The sequence below is a fragment of the Bufo bufo genome, chromosome 4, assembly GCF_905171765.1.
Source record: "Bufo bufo chromosome 4, aBufBuf1.1, whole genome shotgun sequence".
Taxonomy (NCBI): Eukaryota; Metazoa; Chordata; class Amphibia; order Anura; family Bufonidae; genus Bufo; species Bufo bufo.
The window spans coordinates 212837574-212865109 of NC_053392.1; the positions used below are offsets into that span (position 1 = coordinate 212837574).

Consider the following 27536-nt stretch of genomic DNA (forward strand, 5'->3'; position numbering starts at 1 on the left):
TGTTCTGGAGTCAGTTTCTTGGAATGTTGAATAACAAATCTTTGCCCATTTTGTATTGCTATGTACAATGTGTCCATGTATAACCAAGCAGGGTTGCCGTTCAGGGGTCTGGGAAAGTTGAGAGCTGAGAGGGTTTAAAGCTCTTTGAGAAGAGGGCACCTTACACCAGTCCATGGTCAAAAAAAACATTGCCCTTGTATGGGTTTCGCCTTGTTTCACACGTGTAAGGCTTCATTGACACGTCCGTGGAACGCGGTCTGCGATATACCGGACTGGCATCCTGCTTAGTGCAGGAGCGCACGGTGTCATTGGTTGCTGTGACGCCGTGCGCTTTGTGCCGCCACCGCAGTACAGTAATACCCTCGCAGAATGCTAGTCCGGTATCTCGCGGACCGTGTTCCACGGACGTGTGAATGAAGCCTAAGGGCTCATGCACACGAACGTATTTTCTTTTTGCTTCCGTTCCGTTTTTTTTGCGGACCGTATGTGGAACCATTCACTTCAATGGGTCCGCATAAACAACGGAAGGTACTCTGTGTGCATTCCATTTCCGTTCCGCAAAATAGTAGTGCATGTCCTATTATTGTCCGCAAATCATGGTCCATGGGTCCGCAAAAAATACGGAACGCATACAGAACACATCCATATGTCATTCGTATTTTGCGGATCCATACTGTAGAAATGCTATGCCCAGCCCATATTGCTCATGTGTTTGTTGATTAATAAGTTACTGTTTCCGATCCGCAAAAAAACGGATCAAATACGGAAACCATATGAATATGTTTTGTGCAATAACAGAATGGAAGAGGACTTAAATCAGAGAAAAAAAAACCCTCAACGGACTGCAGAACAACAACGGTCGTGTGCATATGCTCTAACTCAACCTCGCCTGTTCCTCAGAATCTACTTTCAATGTGGTTTGTTACCATTTCGCATAAGCTCTGGGTCGATGTCAGCACTTGTTAATCCCAGGCCCACTGTATTTGTGAGGAAGGTACAATCTGCACTAGCGGGGTACTTTGACACAATTCACAATATTGGCATTGTATGGTACTTTTTATTTAGAAGTGTTTCGGCTGTATTTACCCGGTCATATTATGACATTATATCTATCTCTTTATTGCTGCACATGTGCTGGGAACAGGTGATAAAGGCTGTTAGGCCTCCTGCACACGACCGTTGTGTGCACCCGTGGCCGTTGTGCCGTTTTCCAGTTTTTTTCGCGGACCCATTGACTTTCAATAGGTCCGTGGAAAAAACGGAAAATGCACCGTTTTGCAGCCGCATCTGTGATCCGTGTTTCATGGCCGTGAAAAAAATATGACCTGTCCTATTTTTTTCACGGCCACCGGTTCACGGACCCATTCAAGTCAATGGGTCCGTGAAAGAACACGGATGCACACAAGATTGGCATCCGTGTCCGTGATCCGTGGCCGTAGGTTAGTTTTTATACAGACGGATCCGAAGATCCGTCTGCATAAAGCTTTTTCAAAGCTGAGTTTTCACTTCGTGAAAACTCTGAACCGACAGTATATTCTAACACAGAAGCGTTCCCATGGTGATGGGGACGCTTCTAGTTAGAATACACTACAAACTGTGTACAAGACTGCCCCCTGCTGCCTGGCAGCACCCGATCTCTTACAGGGGGCCGTGATCAGCACAATTAACCCCTTCAGGTGCGGCACCTGAAAGGGTTAATTGTACTATCATATCCCCCTGTAAGAGATCAGGGCTGCCAGGCAGCAGGGGGCAGCCCCCCCCCCCCCTCCCCAGTTTGAATATCATTGATGGCCAGTGCGGCCCCCCCCCCCTCTATTGTAATTATTCGTTGGTGGCACAGTGTGCGCCCCCCCTCCCTCCCTCTATTGTAATAATTCGTTGGTGCACAGTGTGCGCCCCCCCTCGGCCCCCCCCCCCTCTATAGCATTAACAACATTGGTGGCCAGTGTGCGGCCTCCCATCTCCCCCCCCCCCCCCCCCCATCATCATTGGTGGCAGCGGAGTTCCGATCGGAGTCCCAGTTTAATCGCTGGGGCTCCGATCGGTAACCATGGCAACCAGGACGCTACTACAGTCCTGGTTGCCATGGTTACATAGCAATAGTACAATAGTAGAAGATTCATACTTACCGGCTGCTGCGATGTTCGTGTCCGGCCGGGAGCTCCACCTACTGGTAAGTGACAGCCTCAGGTCTGTGCGGCGCATTGCTAAATGAACTGTCACTTACCAGTAGGAGGAGCTCCCGGCCGGACACGAACATCGCAGCTCCCAGGTAAGTATGAATCTTTTACTATTGTACTATTGCTAGTAACCCGCTGCCACCAATGATCGGGAGGGGGGGGGGGGGATGGGAGGCCGCACACTGGCCACCAATGTTGTTAATGCTATAGAGGGAGGGGGGGGGGGGCCGATGGGGGGCGCACACTGTGCCACCAACGATTTATTACAATAGAGGGAGGAAGGGGGGGGGGGGCGGGGGGGCGCACACTGTGCCACCAACGATTTATTACAATAGAGGGAGGAAGGGGGGGGGGGGGGGCGCACACTGCCACCAGCGAATTATTACAATAGAGGGAGGAAGGGGGGGGGGGGCGCACTGGCCACCAATGATATTCGAACTGGGGAGGGGGGGGGGGGGTCTGCCCCCTGCTGCCTGGCAGCCCTAATCTCTTACAGGGGGATATGATAGTACAATTAACCCCTTCAGGTGCGGCACTTGAGGGGTTAATTGTGCTGATCAAGGCCCCCTGTAAGAGATCGGATGCTGCTAGGCAGCAGGGGGCAATCATGTACACAGTTTGTAGTATATTCTAACTAGAAGCGTCCCCATCACCATGGGAACGCCTCTGTGTTAGAATATACTGTCGGAAATGAGGTTTCACGATCTAACTCATATCCGACAGTATATTCTAACATAGGGGCGTTCCCATGGTGATGGGGACGCTTCAAGTTAAAATATACCATCGGATTGGAGAAAACTCCGATCCGATGGTATAAAAGGGACTCCAGACTTTACATTGAAAGTCAATAGGGACGGATCCGTTTGAAATGGCACCATATTGTGTCAACGTCAAACGGATCCGTCCCCATTGACTTGCATTGTAATTCAGGACGGATCCGTTTGGCTCCGCACGGCCAGGCGGACACCAAAACGACTTTTTTTTCATGTCCGTGGATCCTCCAAAAATCAAGGAAGACCCACGGATGAAAAAACGGTCACGGATCACGGAAAAACGGGACCCGTTTTTGCGGACCGCAAAAAAATACGTTCGTGTGCAGGAGGCCTTAGTGATACTTCTTAACCCCTTCCTGACACAGGCTCGTTTTCCAAATCTGACATGGGTCACTATATGTGGTAATAACTTTTGAATGCTTTTATTTATGCAAGCGATTTTCAGACTGTTTTTGTGACACATTGTACTTCATGTTATGGGTAAATTTGAGTTGATACATTTTACCTTTATTAAAAAAATACAAAATTTCCAGAAATTTTTAAAAAAAATTTAATTGGAATTTCTGTGCTTTTAAGACTGATAGTGATACCCCACAAAATAGTTATTAATTAACATTCACCAAATGTCGTCTTAATGTTGGCATCATTTTGTACATTACAGTAAGCCATTATTCACAGTAAGGGTTAACAGTAAGACAAAAAACCAATATTTATCACCCCAATTCTGCAGTTTTTAGAAATATCATGTGTGGCTCATGTGCTAACTTACTCAGAAACAGCCCTCAGGAAAATGAAGGTGCACCTTATTGATTTTAGGGTATTGATTTTATTAAGATGTTTTTCAGAAACAGTGTCGGGTTTGCAAGGGTCTTGAGCTGCCAAAACATAAGAAACACCCATCAAAAGACCCCATATTAAAATCTATACCACTCAAAGAATTTATCTAAGGGTGTAGCAAAGCATTTTCACCTCACAGGTGTTTTATTGAATTTATTAGATGTGGCCATGAAAATTCTAAATAAAATTTTCTGCAATAAAATGCCGCTTTAGGGTACTTTCACACTTGCGTTAGAGGATTCCAGCAGGCAGTTCCGTTGCCAGAACTGCCTGCCGGATCCGAGAATCCATATGCAAACATATAGCATTTGTTTACGGATGCGGATCCGTCTGAGAAATGCATTGAAATACCGGATCCGTCTCTCCGGTGTCCGGTATATATATTTTTTAACATTTTTGAAGGTCTGCGCATGTGCAGACAGGGAAACCAGATCAGGTTTTCCAGAACACTTGGTACCGGCATGCTGCTGTATTTTCTCTGGCCAAATATCGTATGGCCTCTTTCACACGGGCGTGTGCGCTCCGTTGCCGTATTGCGGACCGCATTTGCGGATCCGCAATACACGGGTGCCGTTCCGTGGGCATTCCGCATCACGGATGCGTACCTATTCACTTGAATGGGTCCGCAAATCCAGAGGTGCGGAACGGAACCCTACGGAAGCACTACGGAGTGCTTCCGTAGGGTTTCGTCCCGTACTTCCGTTCCGCAAAAAGATAGAACATGTCCTATCTTTTTGTGGAACGGCCGCGATCCCATGCGGCTGCCCCACGGACTGTGCTCGTGCATTGCGGCCCGCATTCTAGCGGGTCGCAGCACAACCACGGGACACACACGCCCGTGTGAAAGAGGCCTAAGAGTGACTGAACTGAAGGCATACTGAACGGATTGCTCTCTATTCAAAATGCATTAGGATAAAACTGAAGCGTTTTTTTTTCCGGTATTGAGCCCCTGTAATGGAACTCAATACTGGAAAACTTTTAAGCTAGTGTAAAAGTACCCTTAGCCCCAAATGTGTTATTTTCACAAGGAGTAATAATAGAAAAGGCACCCCACTATTTGTTACACATTTTCTCCTGAATACAGCAGCACCCCATATGTTGTTGTAAACTGCTGTGTGGGCGCACCACAGGGCCCAGAAGAGAAGGAGTGCCATTTGACTTTCAGAGGTCTGATTTTTACTGGAATGGTTTCCGGCGCCATGTTGCATTTGCAGAGATCCTGAGGTAACTCTACAGTGAAAATCCCCCAAAACTTAAGCCATTTTGTAAACTAAACCCTTCAAGGAATTGTGATTGGCTTGACCCCACAGGTGTTTCATCAAATTTATTATTTTTTTTATTAGGACAGCAAATGAAATTTTTTATTTTATTTCAATTATATGTAATTTTTCATTTTCACAAGTGGTAATAGAAGAAAAAGCACCCCAAATTTTGTTACATAATTATTCCAAGTACGACAGTACCCCCTATGTGGTCATATGGTCAGAAGAGAGTGAGAGCACCGTGTGCATTTGAGGCCTAGTTTCATGATTTATACAGCCCTGCAGATGCTTTGAAGTGAGATACAAAAGGAACCCCTTCTGGGAAACCTTCTGTCCTGGCATTCATGCAGATGTTACTTTTACATGTGCCAACACTTCTAATGGCAGCAGTATTTCATATTGGCAGTGGCCTTTATCAGTAGGATAATACACTCCGCCACACTACAAAAATTGTTCAGAAATGGTTTGAGGAACATGACCGAGTTCAATGTGATGACTTGGCTTTCATATTCCCCAGATCTCAATCTGATCAAACATCTGTGGGGTTAATATAGGCATCACCATACACAGGGCATCTTCAGAGGTCTTGAATCCATGCCTCTATGGGTCAGAGGTGTTTTGGTGGCATGAGTAGAACTTTTTGTGTTTTTGTTATTTTAATATAAAAATGGTTAGCCCATCTTGCACTTTGGTAGTAGATCGCTAGGATATGCCACCAATGTCCAATAGGTGTGGCTCTCACCTCAAAGTTAACAAGGGCACACCGTGTAAGTGCGGCCACCTATGGGAGTCCCTGCTTGGCTATTTCCGAAATTCCCATAGAGGTGAATGGGGGGGGAATGCTTGTGCGGTGTGCTCTCCACTCACTTGTATGAGAGGTCCGGAAATAGTTGAGTGTACTCAATTTTTTTTTCAGAACTTCCATAGAAGTGAATGCAGAGCATGCTGCACATGTGCGGTGCACTCTCCATTGCTTTGGGGGCCCTGTTCTTGAGACATTAATGGCATATCCTAGTGCAACATGAGCAAACCACTTTAAGGCTACATGCACACGAACGTTGTTTGTTTCCGTGTCCGCTCCGTTTATTTTTTTTTTGCGGATAGAATGTGGACCCATTCATTTCAATGGGTCCACAAAAAATGCGGATAGCACACCGTGTGCTGTTCAAATCAGTATGTCCGTTCCGTAGCCCCGCAAAAAAAAAAATAGAACATGTCCGTTTTAGGCATTGTTACAATGGATCCGGAAAAAAAAAAAACTGATGGCATACGGATGTCATCCTTCTTTTTTTTTTTTTTTTTTTTGCGGATCCGCAATTTTCGGTCGTGTGCATGTAGCCTTATGGGGATTGTTGCATATTAATGGTCTCCAAACTGTGGCTTTCCTACTGTTGAGTGACTACAACTGCTTTCATGGCATGCTGTTACTTGCAGTTTTACAATAGACAGTTACCGGTACGTATGGCATATTATTTGTATCTGTTTGAGGGTATATGTATTCCTATTTATTGGATCTTGCATGGGAGAAAACCACTTTGAATATACCCTTTAGAGCATATGAATGTCATAGGTGTCTATGATCCAGAATTCAGAGCTGCTCAGAACAGTTCCCACTTTGGTCATCCCGGCCAGTCTAGAAATTACATGGTCAAATGTATGACTTCCCTCCACCATAAAATCCTATTGCTGGGGGTTAGAGAAAGACCGCCAAGCCAGCCTTTATAGAAAAATGGATTGCATTCCTAAATTAAGTCCTGTGAAGGGGGTTCTTACTAATATACTTTCATTTAAGGCTACCTGCACACAGTGCACATTACGTATGGTTTTCCATGCGGATTCTTGTCTGGAAAAACCACAGCATAATAGAATACCAGCCAAGTGTATGACATTAGACAAATCTCACGTACACTTTTGCCTTTTTGTTCTGAGCGGATTTTGAAATCCGCAGCATGTCAATTCTTTGTGCGGTTCTTTTGTGAGGATTTCACAGTTTTTAATGCAAAGGTGAGATGTGCATCAAATCCACACCAAAAAAACGCAAGTAACACCTGAATTCTGATGTGGAAACACACAGAAATCTGCATGGACATTCGGGCAGAATTTCTGCAAGACAGCTTGTACTCGTGTGCCTTTTTTTTTTTTTTTTTTAAAGGGTTTCTGTCACCAGATATACCCCTATTAAGCTAGCTGACATTAGCGATGTGCTAATGTCAGCTAAACCTAACTAGCCTATTCCTACTTTTATCACTTTTATCTATGCCCCTGTTACGCCATAAATCTAACTTTTATAATATGCTAATTAGCCTCTAAGAGCAGGAGGGGGGTGTTGTTCCTGCTCCTAGAGGCTCCGTTCTCCCACCTTTGTCGCCTCCCTCCAAGTCCTGATTGACAGGGCCAGGCAGTAGTGTTGAGCGAACTTGTGTTTTAAGTTCGGCGTCTAAAGTTCGGGTTATCGAAGAATCGCGTTATGGATTCAAAATTCCGTTATGGTCCCTGGTAGCGGAATCCATAACGCGATTCTTCGATAACCCGAACTTTAGACGCCGAACTTAAAACACAAGTTCGCTCAACACTACCAGGCAGCGCTCGCATCTGTCTGCCAGCCCTGTGAAATCTCGCGCCGTTCAGAATTCGGCGCAGGCGCGGTGAGGGAAAGACGATCGCCGGCTGCCAGCTTTCTCACCGCGCCGGCACTGAATTCTGAACGGCGTGAGATTTCACCAGAGCACAGGGCCGGCAGACAGATGCGAGCGCTGCCTGGCCCTGTCAATCAGGACTTGGAGGGAGGCGACAAAGGTGGGAGAACGGAGCCTCTAGGAGCAGGAACAAGGCCCTCCCCCCCCCCGCTCCTAGAGGCTAATATTATAAAAGTTAGATTTCTGGAGTAACGGGGGCATAGATAAAAGTAGGAATAGGCTAGTTAGGTTTAGCTGACATTAGCACATCACTAATGTCAGCTAGCTTAATAGGGGTAAATCTGGTGACAGAATCCCTTTAAATACATAATATGTAGCTTGGAGCCGCTGTCTCTGACAAAGAATCCTCGCATGCAGGACTTTTTTTTCCCCGGTAAAAAGACAGGATCCCAAACTGGTGTACTGAGCCAGGAGACATAGGCATAGATTCAATCAGACATACTGTAGTGATAGGGATGGGAGGTAATAATGTCTTCTTCTTTTTGAAAGTGAAGGCATGAAACGTCTGTAGCAGAAATAGTTAGGGCACGCCTTGACATAGCGAGCTGCAGTAGCCGCCAGAATTGCAGAGGATTGTCTGCTGTTTTCAACCTTTTGCATTTCGAAGACTGAAAGCTGTGGGTAGAAACCCACTGCATAAAAACCCACAGCATAAACTGACGAAGCATGTGAAATTCTTCTCCACTTTGCTGGTACTGTAAATGCTGCAGAGTTGTCGCACACAAACCCACTGTGTAGAATTTGCAGCACTTATACCATACCGTACCCTTGTCCAATTTAAATGCATACCTTCCCAGCAGTGGTAAATGTAATAAAATAGCAAAATAAGTTATGGCTGCCACTCTTCCCTGCTGCTGCCAGCGCTGTGCTTTGGACCTGCAGCACTGACATCCTCTTCATGGCTGCAGCAGTGACATTCCGTAAACGCCTCGTGACTGTGCAGCCAGTCATTGGCCTGACATGTGATGCTGAGACCAGTGATTGCAGCGGTGACCTGGTGTGTACAGGACAATATATAGCTGTAAAACCACAGCACTCAGAAAGCAATGCAGCTTATATGGATGATTTCATTGTGATCCAGCAACAGAATATAGGAAATAATTCCACGGCGGCCAACATTTCCTTGGTCATGGCTTAAAGTGCAGATATACATAGTATCACTTGTGTAAACAAATCCGATATATGTAGCAGTGACATATACGTATAAGGCCTCATGCACACGACCGTTGTTGCGTTCCGTGTCCGTTGTTCAGTTTTCCGTAATTTTCTGCGGACCCATTGACTTTCAATGGGTCTGTTGAAAACTCGGAAAATGCACAGTTTGTCATCCGCGTCCATGATCCGTGTTTCCAGTCCGTCAAAAAAATATGACCTGTCCTATTTTTTTCACGGACAACGGTTCGCGGACCCATTCAAGTCAATGGGTCAGTGAAAAAACACGGAGGCACACAAGATTGTGATCCGTGTCTGTTTTTTTCCTATCATTTTCAAAGCAAACTTGACTTAGATTTTTCTTTCACTTTTCATGTCTGGTGATCCTCCAAAAATCAAGGAAGACACACGAAAAAAAAAAAAAACTGACACGGAACCCCATTTTGCGGACCGTGAAAAATTACTGTCGTGTGCACAAGGCCTAAGGGGAATTTATTATTTGCAGTGTTTTTTGTGTCATTTTTAAGCCTACCTTTGGTTTGTGACGGTGTGCCTAATTTATGAAATAGTGATCTGTAACAATGAATTTGGCGCAATGTGGTGTGGTTTACCTCTGTATAGTATAAAGTATGCCTCGGTCCTGCCTGGCATGGAGTCGTGACATTTTTGCGACTTTTGTCAATGTTGCAGAAGATAAATGAGATTCAAAAGTGATCTAATCTGCAAATTTGGTCGTAATCCCAGCCCACCTTTTGAAACAAAGTCATGTGCGACAGAACATTCAACATTTTAACACCCGAAAATCTCGCACATGTTTGGTTTCTCCCACGTATGTTTGACCACAAGAGGATTTAATTAGATACACTGTGAAGGCCGAGAAGCATAACAGATTTGTCCTGTACAGGTTTAACAGTTCTGTTCCCTTAGGGCCCATTCACACGACTGTATTTTTCTGTCCGCATCTGCACTTCCATTCTGTGGCCCTGCAAAAAAGAACATGTCCTATTCAAATGCAAATACGGGCAAGAATAGGCATTTCTATCATGGACAAGGACATTCTATTCTGCAGAATGTGGAAGACGTCCAATATTCGTGGTTTGCGGTCCTCAAAAAACTGATATGGTTGTGTGAATGAGCCCTTAATCACATTGGTGTGTATGGGATGCCACTGCTGCAGCGACGAAAACAAACACCTAGGGACGATATATTTGTGTCCGTGTCCATTCTGCAATTTTTGTGGAACGGATGCGGCCCCACTCATTTCAATGGGGCTGCAAAAGCAGAGCAGACGGCACAACGTGTGCTGTTCACATCCGTACTTCTGTTCTGTGGCCCTTCAAAAAAGATAGAGCATGTCCTATTGTTTTCTGCCATTGCGGAAGGACTGGAGTGCGTGGCAGGAAGTGGCAGAGGAGAAAAGTGGTCAGTAGGACTTTTATTACTTTTACCACTGCTGGGGAAGGATTTACTTCAATTAGACAACCCTTACTGGAGAACGACTGCACTCCGTTACAGGGGCATAGCTCGTCAGTTTGGCTAATACAAATGGGTTTACATGAGGACATCTGAATCACTAGGCATGTTCTAGAAGCTCCATCCTATTGCTTCTAAATGTTTTAGGATTTCTGGATTGATGATTTCTGTGTAACGTGTCTCCAGTTCTAGTCTAGAGCAGTGCCAAATTTCTCCTACACAGTAGCTGGTCCTGTCCTGTAGAATAAGCATCATCCATCCCTCCTGCCAGTACTCTCAGAACTGTATCCTCTTATGTGGGTCTGACCTTTAACAGTTCCTAGATGTCTTCTGTTACTTCTCACTCTTTCCCTGAACCTGAACGCACAGGAATTGTGGACTCGAGGATGACTTGGGAGGACTTTTCTCTTTTTTTGTATTTCTGGTACATCATGCTGTGCTATTCTAATAGTTACATTTTGTCTATGAGCAAAAGACTTCTGATTGGTTATAAATTGAGGTGGTGAACAATTTGGGTGTGCTTTTTTGTGTCTATGGTGTTTTTTATTTTTTATTTTATTTTCCAGACATTTTTTTCCCTGGCCACTGTTATAGGAAAAAAATCCACCTGAAAAGAATTTAAATACTGTATGTCTAAAGAGAGAAATACAGCACTAAAAAAGATGTACAAATGCATATGCGGCACTTTTGCAGTGTTTTGCACTATTTTTTGAAAATGTGTGTGTAGGGACCCAAACAGAACCCAATTTAAAAAAAGTTAACACATTGAAGCAGACTTACTAATACTGTCTAACATTTAAACAGTTCGAATCTTGACTAGACAGTCTAAAAATGCACCATATTTGTCACAGTGGTTATTGCATAGTCCAGAGGCGGATTGGCAATAGACCTTACGGGGAAATTTCCCTCCTCACGGCTGGCCAGTGGAAGTTTTTGGGGATTTATTTTGTGCTGCTGGCAGTATTACTGTAAAAAACCTTGGAACCAACCCGAGTTCGGTATTGAGGTTATTTACAGTAATAATTAATTCACAAAGTTATTACACGAAGTCTCACGAAGTAATAACTTCAGCTCATCGGAACCAATACATTCTAATACTGTATGAAGCTCCTGCTCCGTACAGTATTACAACAAAGTTTTAAGATTAAGCATCCAAAGTTGATTCGCTCATTCCTAGTTGTAAAGGCCCCTACAAACATAAATTTGCACTGATGTTTTTGTTCCCTAAAAAATTGCTATAGAAACTGTTTGCATTTTTTCCATACTACATGTGGTTTATGTAGCCTTTTTTTCATAGCGTTTTCCAAACCATTTTCTCAACAGTTTTTTTTCCCCCCTGCCTTTTTATTTCCTATAGAGAAGGAGATGCCAGTGTGTCAACATGCAGCATTTTTGAAAAATGCCAGAAACCCCAAAATTCCACCTAAATAACAATAAAGCCAGTCGCAAAAAAAAACAACAAAAAAAACGCTTGTGTGTCCTGCTTTTCATATTTCTCATAGAATTACAGGTAATATCTGAAGCTGAAGTTTTTAACGCAAAAAGATGCACCACAAAAACTGCAAACGTGCACAGGAACACTACTAAAAATGTGTGTGTAAAACCCTTATCGCTAGCCAAGACGGAAAGACTAATTTGCTGTTTTAGACAACAATTTTTCGAATTCGGTAATAAAACTTAAATACTGTTAGCTAGACTATTGAAGGACCTTACAGCTAAGGGTGGGTTCACACTAGCGTTATGTAGTCCGTTATGGCTTTCCGTTATAACAGGGTTATAACAGAATCCATAGGATGGAATGCAAAACGGACGACTTTAAAAGGCATTCGTTTTGCTCCGTCCTAATAGAAGTCTATGGGAAAACATAACGGATCCGTCTGGATCCCGTTATGCAAGACGGAAAACAAAGTCCTGGCGACAGGACTTTGTTTTCCGTCTTCCATAACGGGAACCAGACGGATCTGTTTTGATTCCCATAGACTTCTATTAGGACGGAGAGAAAACGGAATGCCTTTTAAAGGCGTCCGTTTTGCATTCCGTCATAATGCAAGTCTATGGGCAGCAAAAAGGATCCGTCTTATGGATTCCGTTATAACCCTGTTATAACGGAAAGCCATAACGGACTCCATAACGCTAGTGTGAACCCACCCTAACTCTACTCCTTATTTAGTAAAATATTCTCACAATATCCCCCATTATGACCCCTCTATAATTGCCCACTTATTTCACACCTATTTGTCATGATACTTCCTCCCTTCAACCCTCCCGTTAGATGAGGATAGGAGAAATAGATGAATACCTATCCGAATGCTCTTTTCCTACTTTATCGCTAGAAGCATTGGCTCATTTAAATCATTTGATTATGACGAAAGAACCGAATTTGGTAGTTGAGGTAAATCCCCAGGTGCTGTCAGGCTGACCTACTTATATTCTTAAATGGGTTATCTGGTAAATTTTATATTGATAACCTACCCTCAGGATAGATCATCAATATCAGATCGTCGGAGAGGCTGGGTGCTCCGTGAGCACTGCAACCTCTGGCACTCCAGGTGTTCTGAAACTACAACTCCCAGAATGCTCCATTCACTTCTATGGGAGTTAGATGAACAGCCGAGCACATTTGCATGCTGGGAGTTGTAGTTTCACAGCAACTGGAGTGCTGAAGGTTGCCCTGTACTAGGCCATGTAACATCACCACATTGGTCACATGGCCTAGTAACGGCTCAGCCCCATTGAAGTGATTGTGGCTGAGCTGCAGTACCAAACCAGATAGTAGATAGAAATAAAGTTGGAAAGCTGGAACTACACAGAGCTTTGACATCGAATGATTATCTATGGGGTTGTGATGTGACAAGTCGCACATGACTTTGCTGTCATAGACCAAAATGCAAATCACGTGCAACTTTTCTGCAATTTGTATTTTAGAGCAAAATTACTGCTCTGAGCTAGTTGTGCAACAGCAAGTAGTAGATGAGTCACGTGACTTTTGCTGAGACTTGTAGTCATGCGATATATTGCCATGTAGCCCCAGCTTTAAGCCAGTTTCACAACAGCATGTTTTCCAAACCAAACACTGCAAGCGTGTTTCCTGGACCAAACACACACATGTGAAACTGGTCTTAGGCATGTAGAAAAACGGGTAATTGGGGATGTTTTCCCAAGTTGAAAGGACAGATTTATTATTGTAAATGCACCAGAATTGCCACATTTGCAAAAGTAAATCCGCCATTTGGGACACATTTCATCAAGCTCGCCTTTGTTTTGTTTTTTTGTTTTTTTAAGTAAATGAAATAAAGGGCATATTGGCAACTGCTGTCTTTAATTTGCTTCTCCTTTTATTATCCCTTAATGAATCAAATTTTTAATTTTTTGTTTTTTCTGACCTCTACTGGCTGTTTTCTTGTAAGACAGGTTTATATTCACTAAGACTGGTCTAATTAGTATGTGCATGAAAATGTGGTGAGGTGAAATTAGGTACACGAAAGTAGGCAAAATGTAGGCAAAATAGGCAAAATGTATTGCCACTCTCCACTCAAAACAAAGGCAGAAAAGTGCGCCAGCCCTGGAGCGGAGTATAAATTAGACCGTTTTTGTGACTAAAACAGGTGCAAAATAAGGTGCACCTACATAAATAGGTCGGAAAATAGGCACTAAAGTTTGAAAACATCTGAATTAGTCTTGAACTCAAAAATTGTTGCAACAGGTACAAATGCCTCCAAAACTGGCGCAAAATCAGTTGGTAAATGAGTCTTAAAAAATAAGACAGTCGGAAACACTTATGAAAACAGGCGCAGACACTACAATACCTGTAAATGTGCCCCATTGAATTCAGTTGGGAAAACCTCCCAAGGTAAAAACCCCATGTAGAAATTGGGGTTTTCCCTGGAAACTGTCCTAAATACATTTCCTAAAATTGTGTAAAGTCTGAGCTTAACTTGAGCTTTTTACATATAAGAAAAACTGCTGTATAGACATCATTTTGGCAGTTTCTTTCTTAAATCGCTGGAAAAAATGCACCAAAGTGATACGCAACTGACAATAGCGGAGAACTTTGCCAATATCTTCCAGTCAGGAACATATCAGAGCCCCTCATGCGCCACGTCACGGTGTCTCAGCACGCATGGGGTCCTACCACTAAACTGCCCGTGGTGTATGAACGGGGTCTGAACAGAGCTAGAAATTAACTCTCAGCCAGACTCTCACATGCCTTCATGGTGGTATCACCAATGCACTGTGAGGTAGAATAAAGCTGTGAGCCGCACCCACAACAGACCATGTGACACAGAAGCCGCACCCACAACAGACCATGTGACACAGAAGCTACCAGGTGCAAAAGAATGTTACCACCAAAATAAAGTGCCACATTCCATACATATAAGGAAAAAAACTCACTGAAAGAAAGTGGCCTAAACGGGTGGAAATGCTCCAAACCCAGACCCTGTAGCGTGTCTATAACCGTGGGAGCAATTCCTCCGCATGCGGTCCGCAGATAACTGCAATCCCCAGCAAAAAATGTGTACAATGGAGGATGCCGGGGCGGACCACATGCACCACATGGACATTTTACACAAAGTGATACATTGTGCAGATGAAAAAATATACATACACAAATCCCTGCAAAAAATGCACCAAAATGATACGCAACTGATAATATTAGCTAATTCCTCAAGCCGATGTTAAAAGCTGAGAACTTTGCCAATATCTTCCAGTCAGGAACATATCGGAGCCCCTCATGCGGCTCACAGCTTTATCCTACCTCACAATGCATTGGTGATACCACCATGAAGGCATGTGAGAGCCTGGCTGTGAGCTAATTTCTAGCTCTGTTCAGACCCTGTTCATACACCACGGGCAGTTTAGTGGTAGGACCCCATGCGTGCTGAGACACCATGATGTGGTGCATGAGGGGCTCTGATATGTTCCTGACTGGAAGATATTGTCAAAGTTCTCAGCTTCTAACATCGGCTTGAGGAATTAGATAGTATTGTCAGTTGTGTATCATTTTGGTGCATTTTTTACTGTGATTTGTGTATGTATATATTTTTTTATCTGCATAATGTATCATTTTGTGTAAAATGTCCATGTGGTGCATGTGGTCCGCCTTGGCATCCTCCATTGTACACATTTTATTTGCTGGGGATTGCCGTTATCTGCGGACCGCATGCGGAGGAATTGCTCCCCTGGTTATAGACACGCTACAGGGTCTGGGTTTGGAGCATTTCCACCCGTTTAGGCAACTTTATTCACTGAGTTTCAGTTTCTTTCTCACCAGCAGCAAAGACTGAAAAGTTCTTAGGCCTCATGCACACGAACGTATTTTCATTCCGTGACCGTTCTGTGTTTTTTTTTTTGCGAACCGTATATGGAACCATTCATTTCAAAATGGAAGGTACTCCTTGTGTATTCCGTTTCCGTATGTCCGTATTTCCATTCTGCAAAAACTAGAACATGCCCTATTATTGTCCGCATTACGGACAAGGATAGTACTGTTCTATTAGGGGCCAGCTGTTCCGTTTAGCAAAGTACGGAATGCACACAGATATAATCCGTGTTTTCTGCAGACCACAGAATACATACAGTCATGTGCATGAGGCCTTAGATTTCAGGTAGCAGCTGCTCCTCATGTGGCAGGTGGTATAAGAAGACCTTCAGCTCAGTGCAACGGTTTCCTGGCCAGACTGTTTATTCAGCTTGACTAAAACTTGAGTGGCAGCATCTCCACAGCAGATACAGACCAGAGAAGTGGATTGCTATCAGTTTTATGGGACAGCATGTAGAAAAAGGGGAAGTAGATTTGGCAAAAACTGGTGGATAATTTATTTCCATTTATTTTATTTTTGTAAAAATAATTAAACAGAACTCGACGCTTAGATTAGGCTACTTTCACACCTGCGTTTAGGTGCGGATCCGTCTGGTATCTGCACTGACGGATCCGCACCTATAATGCAAACGCTTAGATCCGTTCAGAACGGATCCGTTTGAAATACTCTGTAAAAAAAAAAATCTAAGTGTAAGTCAAACGGATCCGTCCTGACTTACATTGAAAGTCAATGGGGGACGGATCCGTTTACAATTGCACCATATTGTGCCGGTGAAAACGGATCCGTCCCCATTGACTTACATTGTAAGTCAGGACGGATCCATTTGGCTCCGCATCGCCAGGTGGACACCAAAACGCTGCAAGCAGCGTTTTGGTGTCCGCCTCCAGAGCGGAACGGAGGCAAACTGATGCATTCTGAACGGATCCTTATCCGTTCAGAATGCACTGGGGCTAAACTGATCCGTTTTGGGCCGCTTGGGAGAGTCCTGAAACGGATCTCACAGGCGGACCCAGAAACGGCAGTGTGAAAGTAGCCTTACATGTGTTTGGATTGCAATAAGTGCTGTTGTTCTCCTCTAGAAGTGTTGAAGCATGTGTTTGCGAATGTCGCGGTTTTTGTCTCTATAAGAATCCCCAAGGGACATGGGTCCAAAGAATTTCACTGGTGCTTTTCTTTTGAGCTTTGTGTGGCTCGGAACCCAATAGCCGCCATGTACTGTACCTGCAGGCTCAGATATTTGGTAGGCCCCTTGTCCATCACCTCATATCTGTAGAAACTTTTTTTTTTTTTTGCCTATAAAACATTTTCACATGTATGTGTGTAAATTATTATTTTTATTTTTGCCAAATGTCAGGTAGACTTTTTTTTTTGACAGATCAAAAGGTGTATGTTTTGAAAAGGTGGTGTGAATGTATTGAGTCCTAGAAGTGGAAAAGAGCCCGTATTGTGTACTTTCAATTCTTTTCTTTTCAAATTTTACTAGACAAAAAGTTTGCAATCTAAATCCAGTCTTTAATGGGGTTGTTAATATAAAAAGAAAATCTACACTAAGATCCGTACCAAAAAACGCACCACAACTGTGATAAATATTGCAGGTTTTGGTGCAGTTTCTGCATAGAAAGCTGCACCGTGTGTATGTACCCCAAAAGATTCTTCCATCTGACTGAACTGCCTTTACATTTTACATGATTTCATCCACCTTTTGTAATGAGATATTATACATATTTTTGGGTGGGAATAGTTTTTATGAGCTTGGAAACTATAGGCCGGTAAGTTTAATATCTGTCGTAGGTAAACTGTTTGAAGGTTTTCTGAGAGATGCTATCTTAGAGCATCTCAACGGAAATAAGCAAATAACGCCATATCAGCATGGCTTCGTGAGGGATCGGTCATGTCAAACTAATTTAATCAGTTTCTATGAGGAGGTAAGTTCTAGACTTGACAGCGGCGAATCAATGGATGTCCTGTATCTGGACTTCTCCAAAGCATTTGACACTGTACCACATAAAAGATTAGTATATAAAATGAGAATGCTCGGACTGGGAGAAAACGTCTGTATGTGGGTAAGTAACTGGCTCAATGATAGAAAACAGAGGGTGGTTAGTAACAGTACACACTCGGATTGGGTCACTGTCACTAGTGGAGTACCTCAGGGGTCAGTATTGGGCCCTATTCTATTCAATATATTTATTAATGATCTTGTAGAAGGCTTGCACAGCAAAATATAAATTTGTGCAGATGACACTAAACTGTGTAAAGTAATTGACATGGAAGAGGACCGTATATACTGCTACAGAGGGATCTGGATAGATTGGAGGCTTGGGCAGATAAGTGGCAGATGATGTTTAACACTGACAAATGTAAGGTTATGCACATGGGAAGGAATAATGCAAGTCACCCATACATACTAAATGGTAAAACACTGGGTAACACTGACATGGAAAAGGACTTAGTAATTTTAGTGAACAGCAACCTACGCTGTAGAAACCAGCGTCAGGCAGCTGCTGCCAAGGCCAATAAGATAATGGGTTGCATCAAAAGGGGCAGAGATGCCCGTGATGAGAACATAGTCCTGCCACTTTACAAATCACTAGTCAGACCACACACTGGGTACTGTGTACAGTTCTGGGCTCCTGTAAACAAGGCAGACATAGCAGAGCTGGAGAGGGTTCAGCAGAGGACAACTAAAGTAATAACTGGAATGGGTGGACTACAGAACCCTGAAAGATTATCAACATTAGGGTATAAATATATCAGGGGACAGTACAGAGATCTCTCCCATCATCTAATTATCCCCAGGACTGTGACTGTGACGAGGGGACATCCTCTGCGTCTGGAGGAAAGAAGGTTTCTACACAAACATAGAAGAGGATTCTTTACGGTAAGAGCAGTGAGACTATGGAACTCTCTGCCTGAGGAGGTGGTGATGGTGAGTTCACTAAGTTCAAGAGGGGCCTGGATGTATTTCTGGAGTGTAATAATATTACAGGTTATAGTTATTAGATTTCTGGAGGTCGTTGATCCAGGGAGCTATTCTAATTGCCTGATTGACGCCGGCAAGGATTTTTTCCCCCTAAAATGAGCAAAATTGGCTTCTACCTCTGAGTTTTTTTGTTGTTTTTTTGCCTTCCTCTGGATCAAGTAGCTGGATAACAGGTTGAACTGGGTGGACAGATGTCTTTTTTTTCAGCCTTACAAACTATGTTACTGATATAAATCACTGGCACTCAAGCGGATGCTATTCTGACAATGTGCTTCTATTGATTTCTAGAAAGAAACTGGAGCATCTGGTGGAGCCCTTCCCAGACGTATCAATGGCAAGTTATTTTTAGGTAAGCTAAATTGCTATAGAAATGTACATTTTCGGTATCTGAACAAGGTAGATAAGTGGGATATTGGGTAACTGTAATTTTATTCATTTTATGCACTTGTATATTTTTTCCATTATAATACAATGTTGATTTATAAGAAGGCTAAGAAGCAGTCTGGAATTAACTAGGTGTAAGGGAGAAAATGAATTCCCAACTCTAGAAGTGACAACTAGAATAATCCTCCCCATTCCGGGCAATGTAGCATAACTTGACTAAGGGTACTTTCACACTTGCGGCAGAGAGATCCGGCAAGCAGTTCCGTCGCCGGAACTGCCTGCCGAATCAGGCAAAACGTATGCCAACTGATGGCATTAGTAAGACTGATCAGGATCCTTATCAGTCTTAAAAATGCCTGATCAGTCGAAAAAAGGCATTGAAATGTCGGATCCGTCTTTCCAGTGTCATCCGGCAAAACGGATCCGGCATTTATTTTTTTCACCTTTTTTTCAGTCTGCGCATGCGCAGACCGGGAGGACGGATCCGGCATTCCGGTATTCTGAATGTCGGATCCAGCACTAATACATTCCTATGGGAAAAAATGCAGAATCCGGCATTCAGGCAAGTCTTCCGTTTTTTTCGCCGGAGATAAACAATGCTGCCTGGCTGAGAGGATGGAGAAGCAGCACTGGATCGGAGTGGGCTCTGAAACATGGAAATCCATGTTTCTTTAGAGATTTTTTTTCATTCCTGGCCTGAAGAAGGGACCTCAGTGTCTCGAAAGCTTGCCTTATAACATTATGTATTTTAGTTAGCCATTAAAGGATATCAAATTACAATATTTTATATTGTTTCTCTTTTGGAGAGCATCAAGACTTCACACTACTGGCTAACACGGTGCAAAATCTTTTTCTTTTGGTTTTGTACCCTATACCGATGAGTACCGCTGCAATGGTCACATGCCATATACCTGTACCGGGGGCAGAGCACCATGAATGAAAGGAGCCAGAACCGAGCAACGGGGAGCAGGTAGCCTCCTCAAAAGATCATTTTATCTTCTGAGACTGATAATCTGGCAATTATAGCGTCCTAGATTCTGTGAATGCAGCATAGTTCCTGTTATGTTACCAATTTAAAGTTTGCTTTATTGGGCCGTTCAAGGAATTTACAGTACTTGAACCTCATAGCAGACACGTGGTTGCTAATCTCATTATAAAAATTGATCCACTCATCGAAGTTGGTAATCTGAGAAGTGAAGAGGTCATATAAGTTCACAGCAAATTCGTTGTAGCATTATTCATGTCTATTATAGACCACTAAGACAAATGTGAGGTGAGAAGAACATGAAGTAAAACACAGGAACCTTTCTTATCTTGTCACTTTTAGACATGTCCACTAGAGAACTATATATAGCAGCATTAAGGGCCAGCTGTTAGCTGATCTAATTCTGAAGCCAACGTGTCCAGTCCTCTGTTCTTCCACATCGTATATGTTTTTTTTTTTTCCAGAGACCATGTTACCTAGAAGTCAAGGCATCTGTCACACTCTGTCAGCAAATGCTTGAGTGCTTAGTGTTTGTCCAGATGAGGTCTGGAATTCTTTGAACTTTCTGACGTCCACAATATGATGTCGAATTTCAGTTCCTTGACTTCCATGAGTTTGATTCCTTCATATTGTGTGAGAAAAGGGAAGAATCACATTACTCCAGTAGATATTTCCCACCACTGTTGATGATCATCTAATGGTGTTGTGCTTGCTATACATAGCTCAGTTATCGAACCCATTCTTGGCCAGATCAAGTATCCATAAAACGTGACTATTCAGGGAAATGGCCAAGGTGACCATGTATCTTCATACCCACTTAACTCATGATACTTTTTATTAAAAATCTCAAAATGCTTACCAACCCATCCATATTTAGTGAACTTTGTATAGCAGTATAGACCATCAGTAGCAAAATCCTGGACAACCCCTTTTAAGTTTAGTGATTGAGCATATGGAAAATACTGGGAAAATGTTATACAATTCCAATTTGAGACAAAAGGTGAGTGATCAGAATTGCAATGTACCATCAGGACATTCTAATCTATACCTTCCATCTAGAGCACTGTAGTAAATGTTTTGTAAGGGTTAATCCTATATCTATCCAGCTGAATGTATAAATTCTACATTTCCTAAACCTTTAAAAGTGTAATTTCACACTAGCGTTTTTCTTTTCCGGCACTGAGTTCCGTCAAAAGGGCTCAATGCCGGGAAAGAACTGATCAGTTTTATCCACATGCATTCTGAATGGAGAGTAGTCATTTTGACTGATCAGGCAAAAGAGAAAACTGTAGCATGCTACGGTTTTATCTCCGGCGAAATAAACTGAAGACTTGCCTGAATGCCGGATCCGGCATTTTTTATTCCATAGGAATGTATTAGTGCCGCATCCGGCATTTCAATGCATTTTTTTTTGACTGATCAGGATCCTGATCATTCTTACTAATGCAATCAGTTGGCATACGTTTTGCCGGATACGGCAGGCAGTTCTGGCGACGGAGCTGCTTGCCGGATCACTCTGCCGCAAGTGTCAAAGTAGCCTAAGTTGTATCTTTCTGTTTTTGTTTATCATGTATTTTTTATTTTTTATTCTTCAGATCTTGAAATAGATGCTGATTTCAACAGTGATGATTATGAACTTGAAGATGAAGCCAAACTTGTTATATTTCCAGATCACTTTGAAATTGCCTTACCTAATATAGAGGAGCTCCCAGCTTTGGTTAGTAGTTTGGTGTATTATACTGTATGCTATCATGTATCAAGTACTGTAAAGGTTATGTTTTATATATCTTTTTGGAAGTTTATTAACATGTTCACATTTGTACTGATGGCCAGTAGTGTCTGTGTGTGTATATGTGACGACTACAGGTACCAGAGTAACATAACAGTGGGCTGTTTACTTTGAGTGTGATAACTGAGAAACTCCACTACCACCTGTGGTTGCGTTTTCTGATCGAGAAGCAATGGTTTCATGGCGTGACCCCATGGAATGGCTGGTGGCCCGTGGCCAAGCCGTGACCACCTGCAGCCGCAATTGCCTGCACAGTTTTGCCAGGCACACTGTGCGGTCTTACCTTACGGTACTTTCACACTAGCGTTATTCTTTTCCGGCATTGGGTTCCGTCCTATCTCCGTCCAAAATTTGAATCCGGCATTGCGGTCTGTGCATGCTCAGACCGCAAAAAATGTGATAAACATAAATGATGACACAGGAGAGACGGATCCAGCATTTCAAAGCATTTGTCATGCGGATCAGGATCCTGATCAGTCTTGACAAATGCCATCAGTTTGCATACGTTTTGATGGATCCGGCAGGCAGTTCCGGCAACGAAACTGCCTGCCGGAATCCTCTGCCGCAAGTGTGAAAGTACCCTAAAGATATACAATACTGATGTTTCCCTTACCTTAAAGGGCATCTGTCAGCAGATTTGTACCTATAAAAACTGGCTGACCTGTTACATGTGCGCTTGTCATCTGACGTGATCTGTGTTGGTCCCATGTTCATATATGCCCGCATTGCTGAGAAAAATGAAGTTTGAGTACATGCAAATGAGCCTCTAGGAATAACGGGTGTTGTGGTTACACCTGGAGGCTCTGCCCTCTCTGCAACTGCTGAGCCCTCAGCACTTTGACAAGGTCAGATGTGATGATGTTTTCACTGTCTGGCCCTGTCAATCACAGTGGAAAGGGAGTGGCAGTTGCAGAGAGGGCAGAGCCTCTAAGTGTAACGGCAATGCCTCTGTTGCACCTAGAGGCTCATTTGCATATATTAAAACAATATTTTTCTCAGCATTGTGGGCACATATGAGCTGCCAGCATCAGATTTCAGCGGTACAATCAGCAGGGCGGCAGCTATTCATAAATGTACTCTGCTTACATTTATTAATGTCCTGACTGAGAGGTAAAGAGATTGTCCAGCCATGTCCTTCAGTGTCAATAGATGCGCCAGCTTCCATTTGTAAAACAGACACTTTGGCACTTCCATGGGCATCAAATTTGTCCATAGGCATCTAATCTGTCCAATCGCAGCGCAGAGCTCACAGCCTGGGAGTTTTTTTTTTTTTCTCCCTGGCTGTGAGCTCTGCGCTGCGATTGGACAGCGCTACAGCCTGGGAGAAGGAACGCCAAGGGAGAAACAGGGCAGACTCCGCCTAGTATAACCAATTCAGTGAAAATACCGCAGGACATAGCGGGAGAACGGAGCGGCGCCACGGAATAATAGTAAGTGCAGTGAGATTCCGGGGCACCGCTCTACACAGCCTGATAATTGTCTTACAATGTTTGGACCGATGAAAGGTCCTCTTTAAGAAGGGAGACCCAAATTGCAGTGTATGAAATAGATGATCATATGGAAGGTTCATATATGGACAACTGCTGGATCATACAGCAGTACAATATCAATTGGTGGGACCCTTTAAGTTCCAGACTAGGTGTATTACAGTAAGAGTATTGTATGGACTTATTTCACTTACTGATGATCGGATTCACGTAAAGGGGTTGTTTCACTTAAGCAAATGGCATTTATCATATAGAGAAAGTTAATACAAGGCACTTACTAATGTATTGTGATTGTCCATTTTGCCTCCATTGCTGGCTTGAGCACCGTGCCTTCTCAAACAGCTGATAGGCTGAGGTCCTGGGTGACAGACCCCCACCGATCAGACACTGATGATCTATCTAGAGGCTTGATCATCCGTATTTAAATCTCAGAAAAACCCTTTAAAGGCATTTTCCACAGAGAACGTTTTGTTGATAAATTGGCCCAAGCAATGTTAAAAATAACAAAGCAGGATTAGTCGAGTCTCCTCTGATCCCCCGCAGGTCTCCATTTCTAGTCCTGGCACTACACACCAGAAATGACAGGAAAGGCCCTCTCAGCTAATTACTAGCCTTACTGGTGACCTGCCTTAGCTTTTCTGACATGTCGAGCCAGGATAGAAAGTGTAGGGCAGCGGGGACCAGACCAGTGGGAATCGGTGGAGGCGAGTGTTCCTTTATTTTTGTGTTTTTTTTTAATTTTATAACAAAAGTTTCTCCCTAGAAAAAACCATTTAACCTGAACAATGAAAATACCAATCACAAAGTACAATCTGATCCTTTTATCTCAATTACCATAGCAGAACTCCTGAAATCTAGTGAGAACAAGGTGTAAAATAACATTTGTGAATAGATTTCACCTCGTCTGTCCAGTTATAAATTGTGCATGTGGAGATTATCTAAATGAGATGCTGAACATCTTGCTAAACATAAAATGTAAGGGTTAGGAGCAAGTACTTTACATAGTGGTGAACTGTGCTACAAATGTCTTTTTATTTTATTTGCAAGTATGTAATAAAATATGTGAATATCGAAAAGCCACTTATTGTTGTTGTGTCTTTCGGTGCAGGTAACCATAGCTTGTGATGCTGTTCTGAATTCCAAGTCTCCGTACAGAAAGTTGGAACAGGAGTCCTGGGAGGAAGAACTACAAGTATCAAAGTTTGCAAATAACCTTGTGCAGATAGACAATGGTGTAAGAATTCCACCAAGGTAAATTCCGTAGAAAATTATTGAAATGAATGTAGTAAAGGTGTAGATCGTCATGTTTCAAATAATTGAAGTTAACTTAGCATTTTAACTTTTGGAGTCAGTGCGCTGTGTGATTTATTTAATTACAAATTCTCCAAATGTAGATCTTCTTAACCACATGAGATTTTTTTTTTAACTTCTCTGCAGTGGCTGGAAATGTGCTAAATGTGAACTACGAGAAAACTTGTGGCTTAACCTGACAGATGGTTCCATAATGTGTGGGAAATGGTTTTGCTCAGGCAGTGGTGGGAATGGACATGCCTTAGAGCACCACAAGCAGTTGGGCTACCCTCTGGCTGTGAAGCTTGGAACTATTACACCAGATGGAGCAGGTAAGTAGAAATGTATACATACTAGTAAAAAACTAAAATACCATAAGCAGAATTCATTTGACTGGGAAGTCTAAGGTGATTGTACTATCACCAATGAAACTTGTCTTGAAGAAGAGAACACCTGTATTGGTGGATCAATGGTAACGCTGAGCATAGACCTGATCAAGCATACGCCTCTACATTTGGCCAGTACCATACACTTATGACAATGCCCAGATTAACCATTTTATAACATCTGGTTGACTATTGAGAGGGGAAAAAGATTCAAAATTTATCTCATGCCCAAGAAGGTAGGGACAGTCTGGCCTTCTCAGTCGAAGAACCATTTTGGCCATAACCACTACCAGTCTCAATGAAGCTATGTATTACATGCTTTCCCTTTTATCAAAGCTGGATCACACATGGTCAGTTTATCTGCATTGCTTGACTCTTAGGTTTCCAGTAGTGTTCATTGCAACAATATTGTAAATTGCAGAGTAAAAATTTCTCCTTCTTGTACTTGACAGATGTGTATTCCTTTGATGAACAAGAAACTGTATTAGACCCTCAACTTGCCAAACATCTTGGGCATTTTGGGATTGACATGCTACAAATGCAAGGGGTATGTATTAAGAGATATTTAGAGATCAGTAAAATTACGTACTTTTGTGATGTGCTCTTTCTTTCAGCTTTACATTTTATTTATTCTTCAAATTGCCTAATACTGTATTGTGTCAGCAACTCAAAAGCCTCCATACAGGAAGAATAGTAGGCCCCATTTATCAAAACTTTCTCACAGAATATATTGCCTTGTTGCCCTTAGCAAGAATTTACAGTGCAGCTTTATGAGCATCAGCGCCAGTCAGTGACCATTTCCAAGCTTTCCTTATGTATGTAGACTTTGGAGTGCAGAAACGTAAGGATTTCTGCTTCTTGTACTTGAGAGATGTGTTTCCTTTTGATGAAGAGCTGAACCCGGACATATCCCTTTCTTCCCCCATTCAGCCCCTTTGACGTGAAATGCTCCGATCCTCCCTCGTGCCCTGCGCTGAATTGGGCAGGGAAAGAGCTTTTTCTGCAGATCCGGTGACGTACCGGGTCTCAGCTAGGCGGAGGCTTCCGCCTAGCAGTGAGCCAGCCCTGTGACGTCACCGGCACTAATGGGTGGGCTTTAGCTGTGTAAAGATGTAAACAAAAAAGCCCTTGCCCTACGCAGTACAGTGCAGGCTAGGGAGCGCATAGGGGCATTATATGTCAGAGGGGCTGAGTGGGGGAAGAAGGGGATATGTCTGGGTTCAGCTCTGAACCCAGACAACCCCTTTAACAGCAGTTAGAGCTACTTTAGAGCAACCATGGGCCATAGACACAGTGGTCAGGTAGGGATCTCATTGATTTTTATGGGAGAGTTTTCTAGACCTGCTCAGTGAATTATGCAGAGGACAGAAAGGAGCAGATAGGAGCAGATAAACTCTGATATTGCCCATTGTGAATGGTGTATCCTGTGTTATCTATATATCCACTTTAAGCTGGGTGGCGCGTGCACAGGAAGGAGCCTGCTCCGCTCAGCTAATATGGTACCCATATGCTATGCCAGTCTTTAGCCCAGCTCAGGCAGCACAGACAGCAGCAGTGATGTGTGCTCCTGCCCATACACCGTTCACTGCGGCCCCATTTCTATAATATAAAGAATCCATACTCGGTACACCGCTGAGATTTGTGACATTAAAAAAAATTAAAAATTGCATAAAAGTTTTTAGTTACTTTTTAATAAAGATACAGTGACGTAGAAACTGAAAAATAACCACAAAAAATTATTATTATATCTTGTAAAGGTCTTTGGCCTGACTGAATCTTTCTCATTATCTTCTTTTTAGTCAGAGAATGGTGTGATGGATAATGAAGTTAAACCAAGGGTTAGTGAGTGGGAAATCATCCAAGAAACTGGACTTAAGTTGAAACCAATGTTTGGCTCTGGATACACTGGTATTAGGAACCAGGGGAACAGCTCCTACCTCAGCACAGTGATGCAGGTCATCTTCAGCATACCAGAATTCCAGAGAGCGTACGTATCTCTTCTTACTTGTCCACAAATAAATCTACAACCCAGAGATCACTGAGATATTAATAAATAATAATTCTGTTGAACATTATCCCAATATATGAATATAAAGGGGTTCTCCAGTTTTGGGAAATTTTTTATTTTTTTAAATCTACCTAGAGTATCCCAGGCACTGCATATTTTGGTCTATATGCTTGTTTTTCATGTCAGCAATTTTCTTCGCCTGTTCTTGGCATCACTGCATCCTGGCAGGATGTTTACATGGCATAGGGTACTTTCACCCTAGCGTTTTTCTTTTCCGGCATAGAGTTCCGTCCTAGGGGCTCTATACCGGAAAAGAACTGATCAGTTTTATCCCCATGCATTCTGAATGGAGAGCAATCCGCTCAGGATGTATCAGAATGTCTTCAGTTCAGTCTTTTTGACTGATCAGGACAGAGATAAAACCGCAGCATTCTACAGTTTTATCTGAACACTTGCCTGAATGCCGGATTCGGCATTTTTTTCCATAGGAATGTATTAGTGCCGGATCCGGCATTCAAAATATCGGAATG

The 27536-nt window shown here is 42.9% G+C and overlaps 1 protein-coding gene across 2 annotated transcripts in view; it reads left to right on the forward strand.

Annotated features, from left to right (window-relative positions):
* Positions 1 to 27536, forward strand: part of USP13 (ubiquitin specific peptidase 13) — a 112716-nt gene that overhangs the window by 27111 nt on the left and 58069 nt on the right. For both annotated transcript variants that reach the window (XM_040428263.1, XM_040428264.1), the window contains exons 3-8: positions 18966 to 19026; positions 21642 to 21763; positions 24431 to 24573; positions 24760 to 24944; positions 25451 to 25545; positions 26798 to 26985. In XM_040428263.1, coding sequence (XP_040284197.1) covers positions 18966 to 19026; positions 21642 to 21763; positions 24431 to 24573; positions 24760 to 24944; positions 25451 to 25545; positions 26798 to 26985 — 794 coding nt within the window. The remainder of the gene's footprint in view (positions 1 to 18965; positions 19027 to 21641; positions 21764 to 24430; positions 24574 to 24759; positions 24945 to 25450; positions 25546 to 26797; positions 26986 to 27536) is intronic.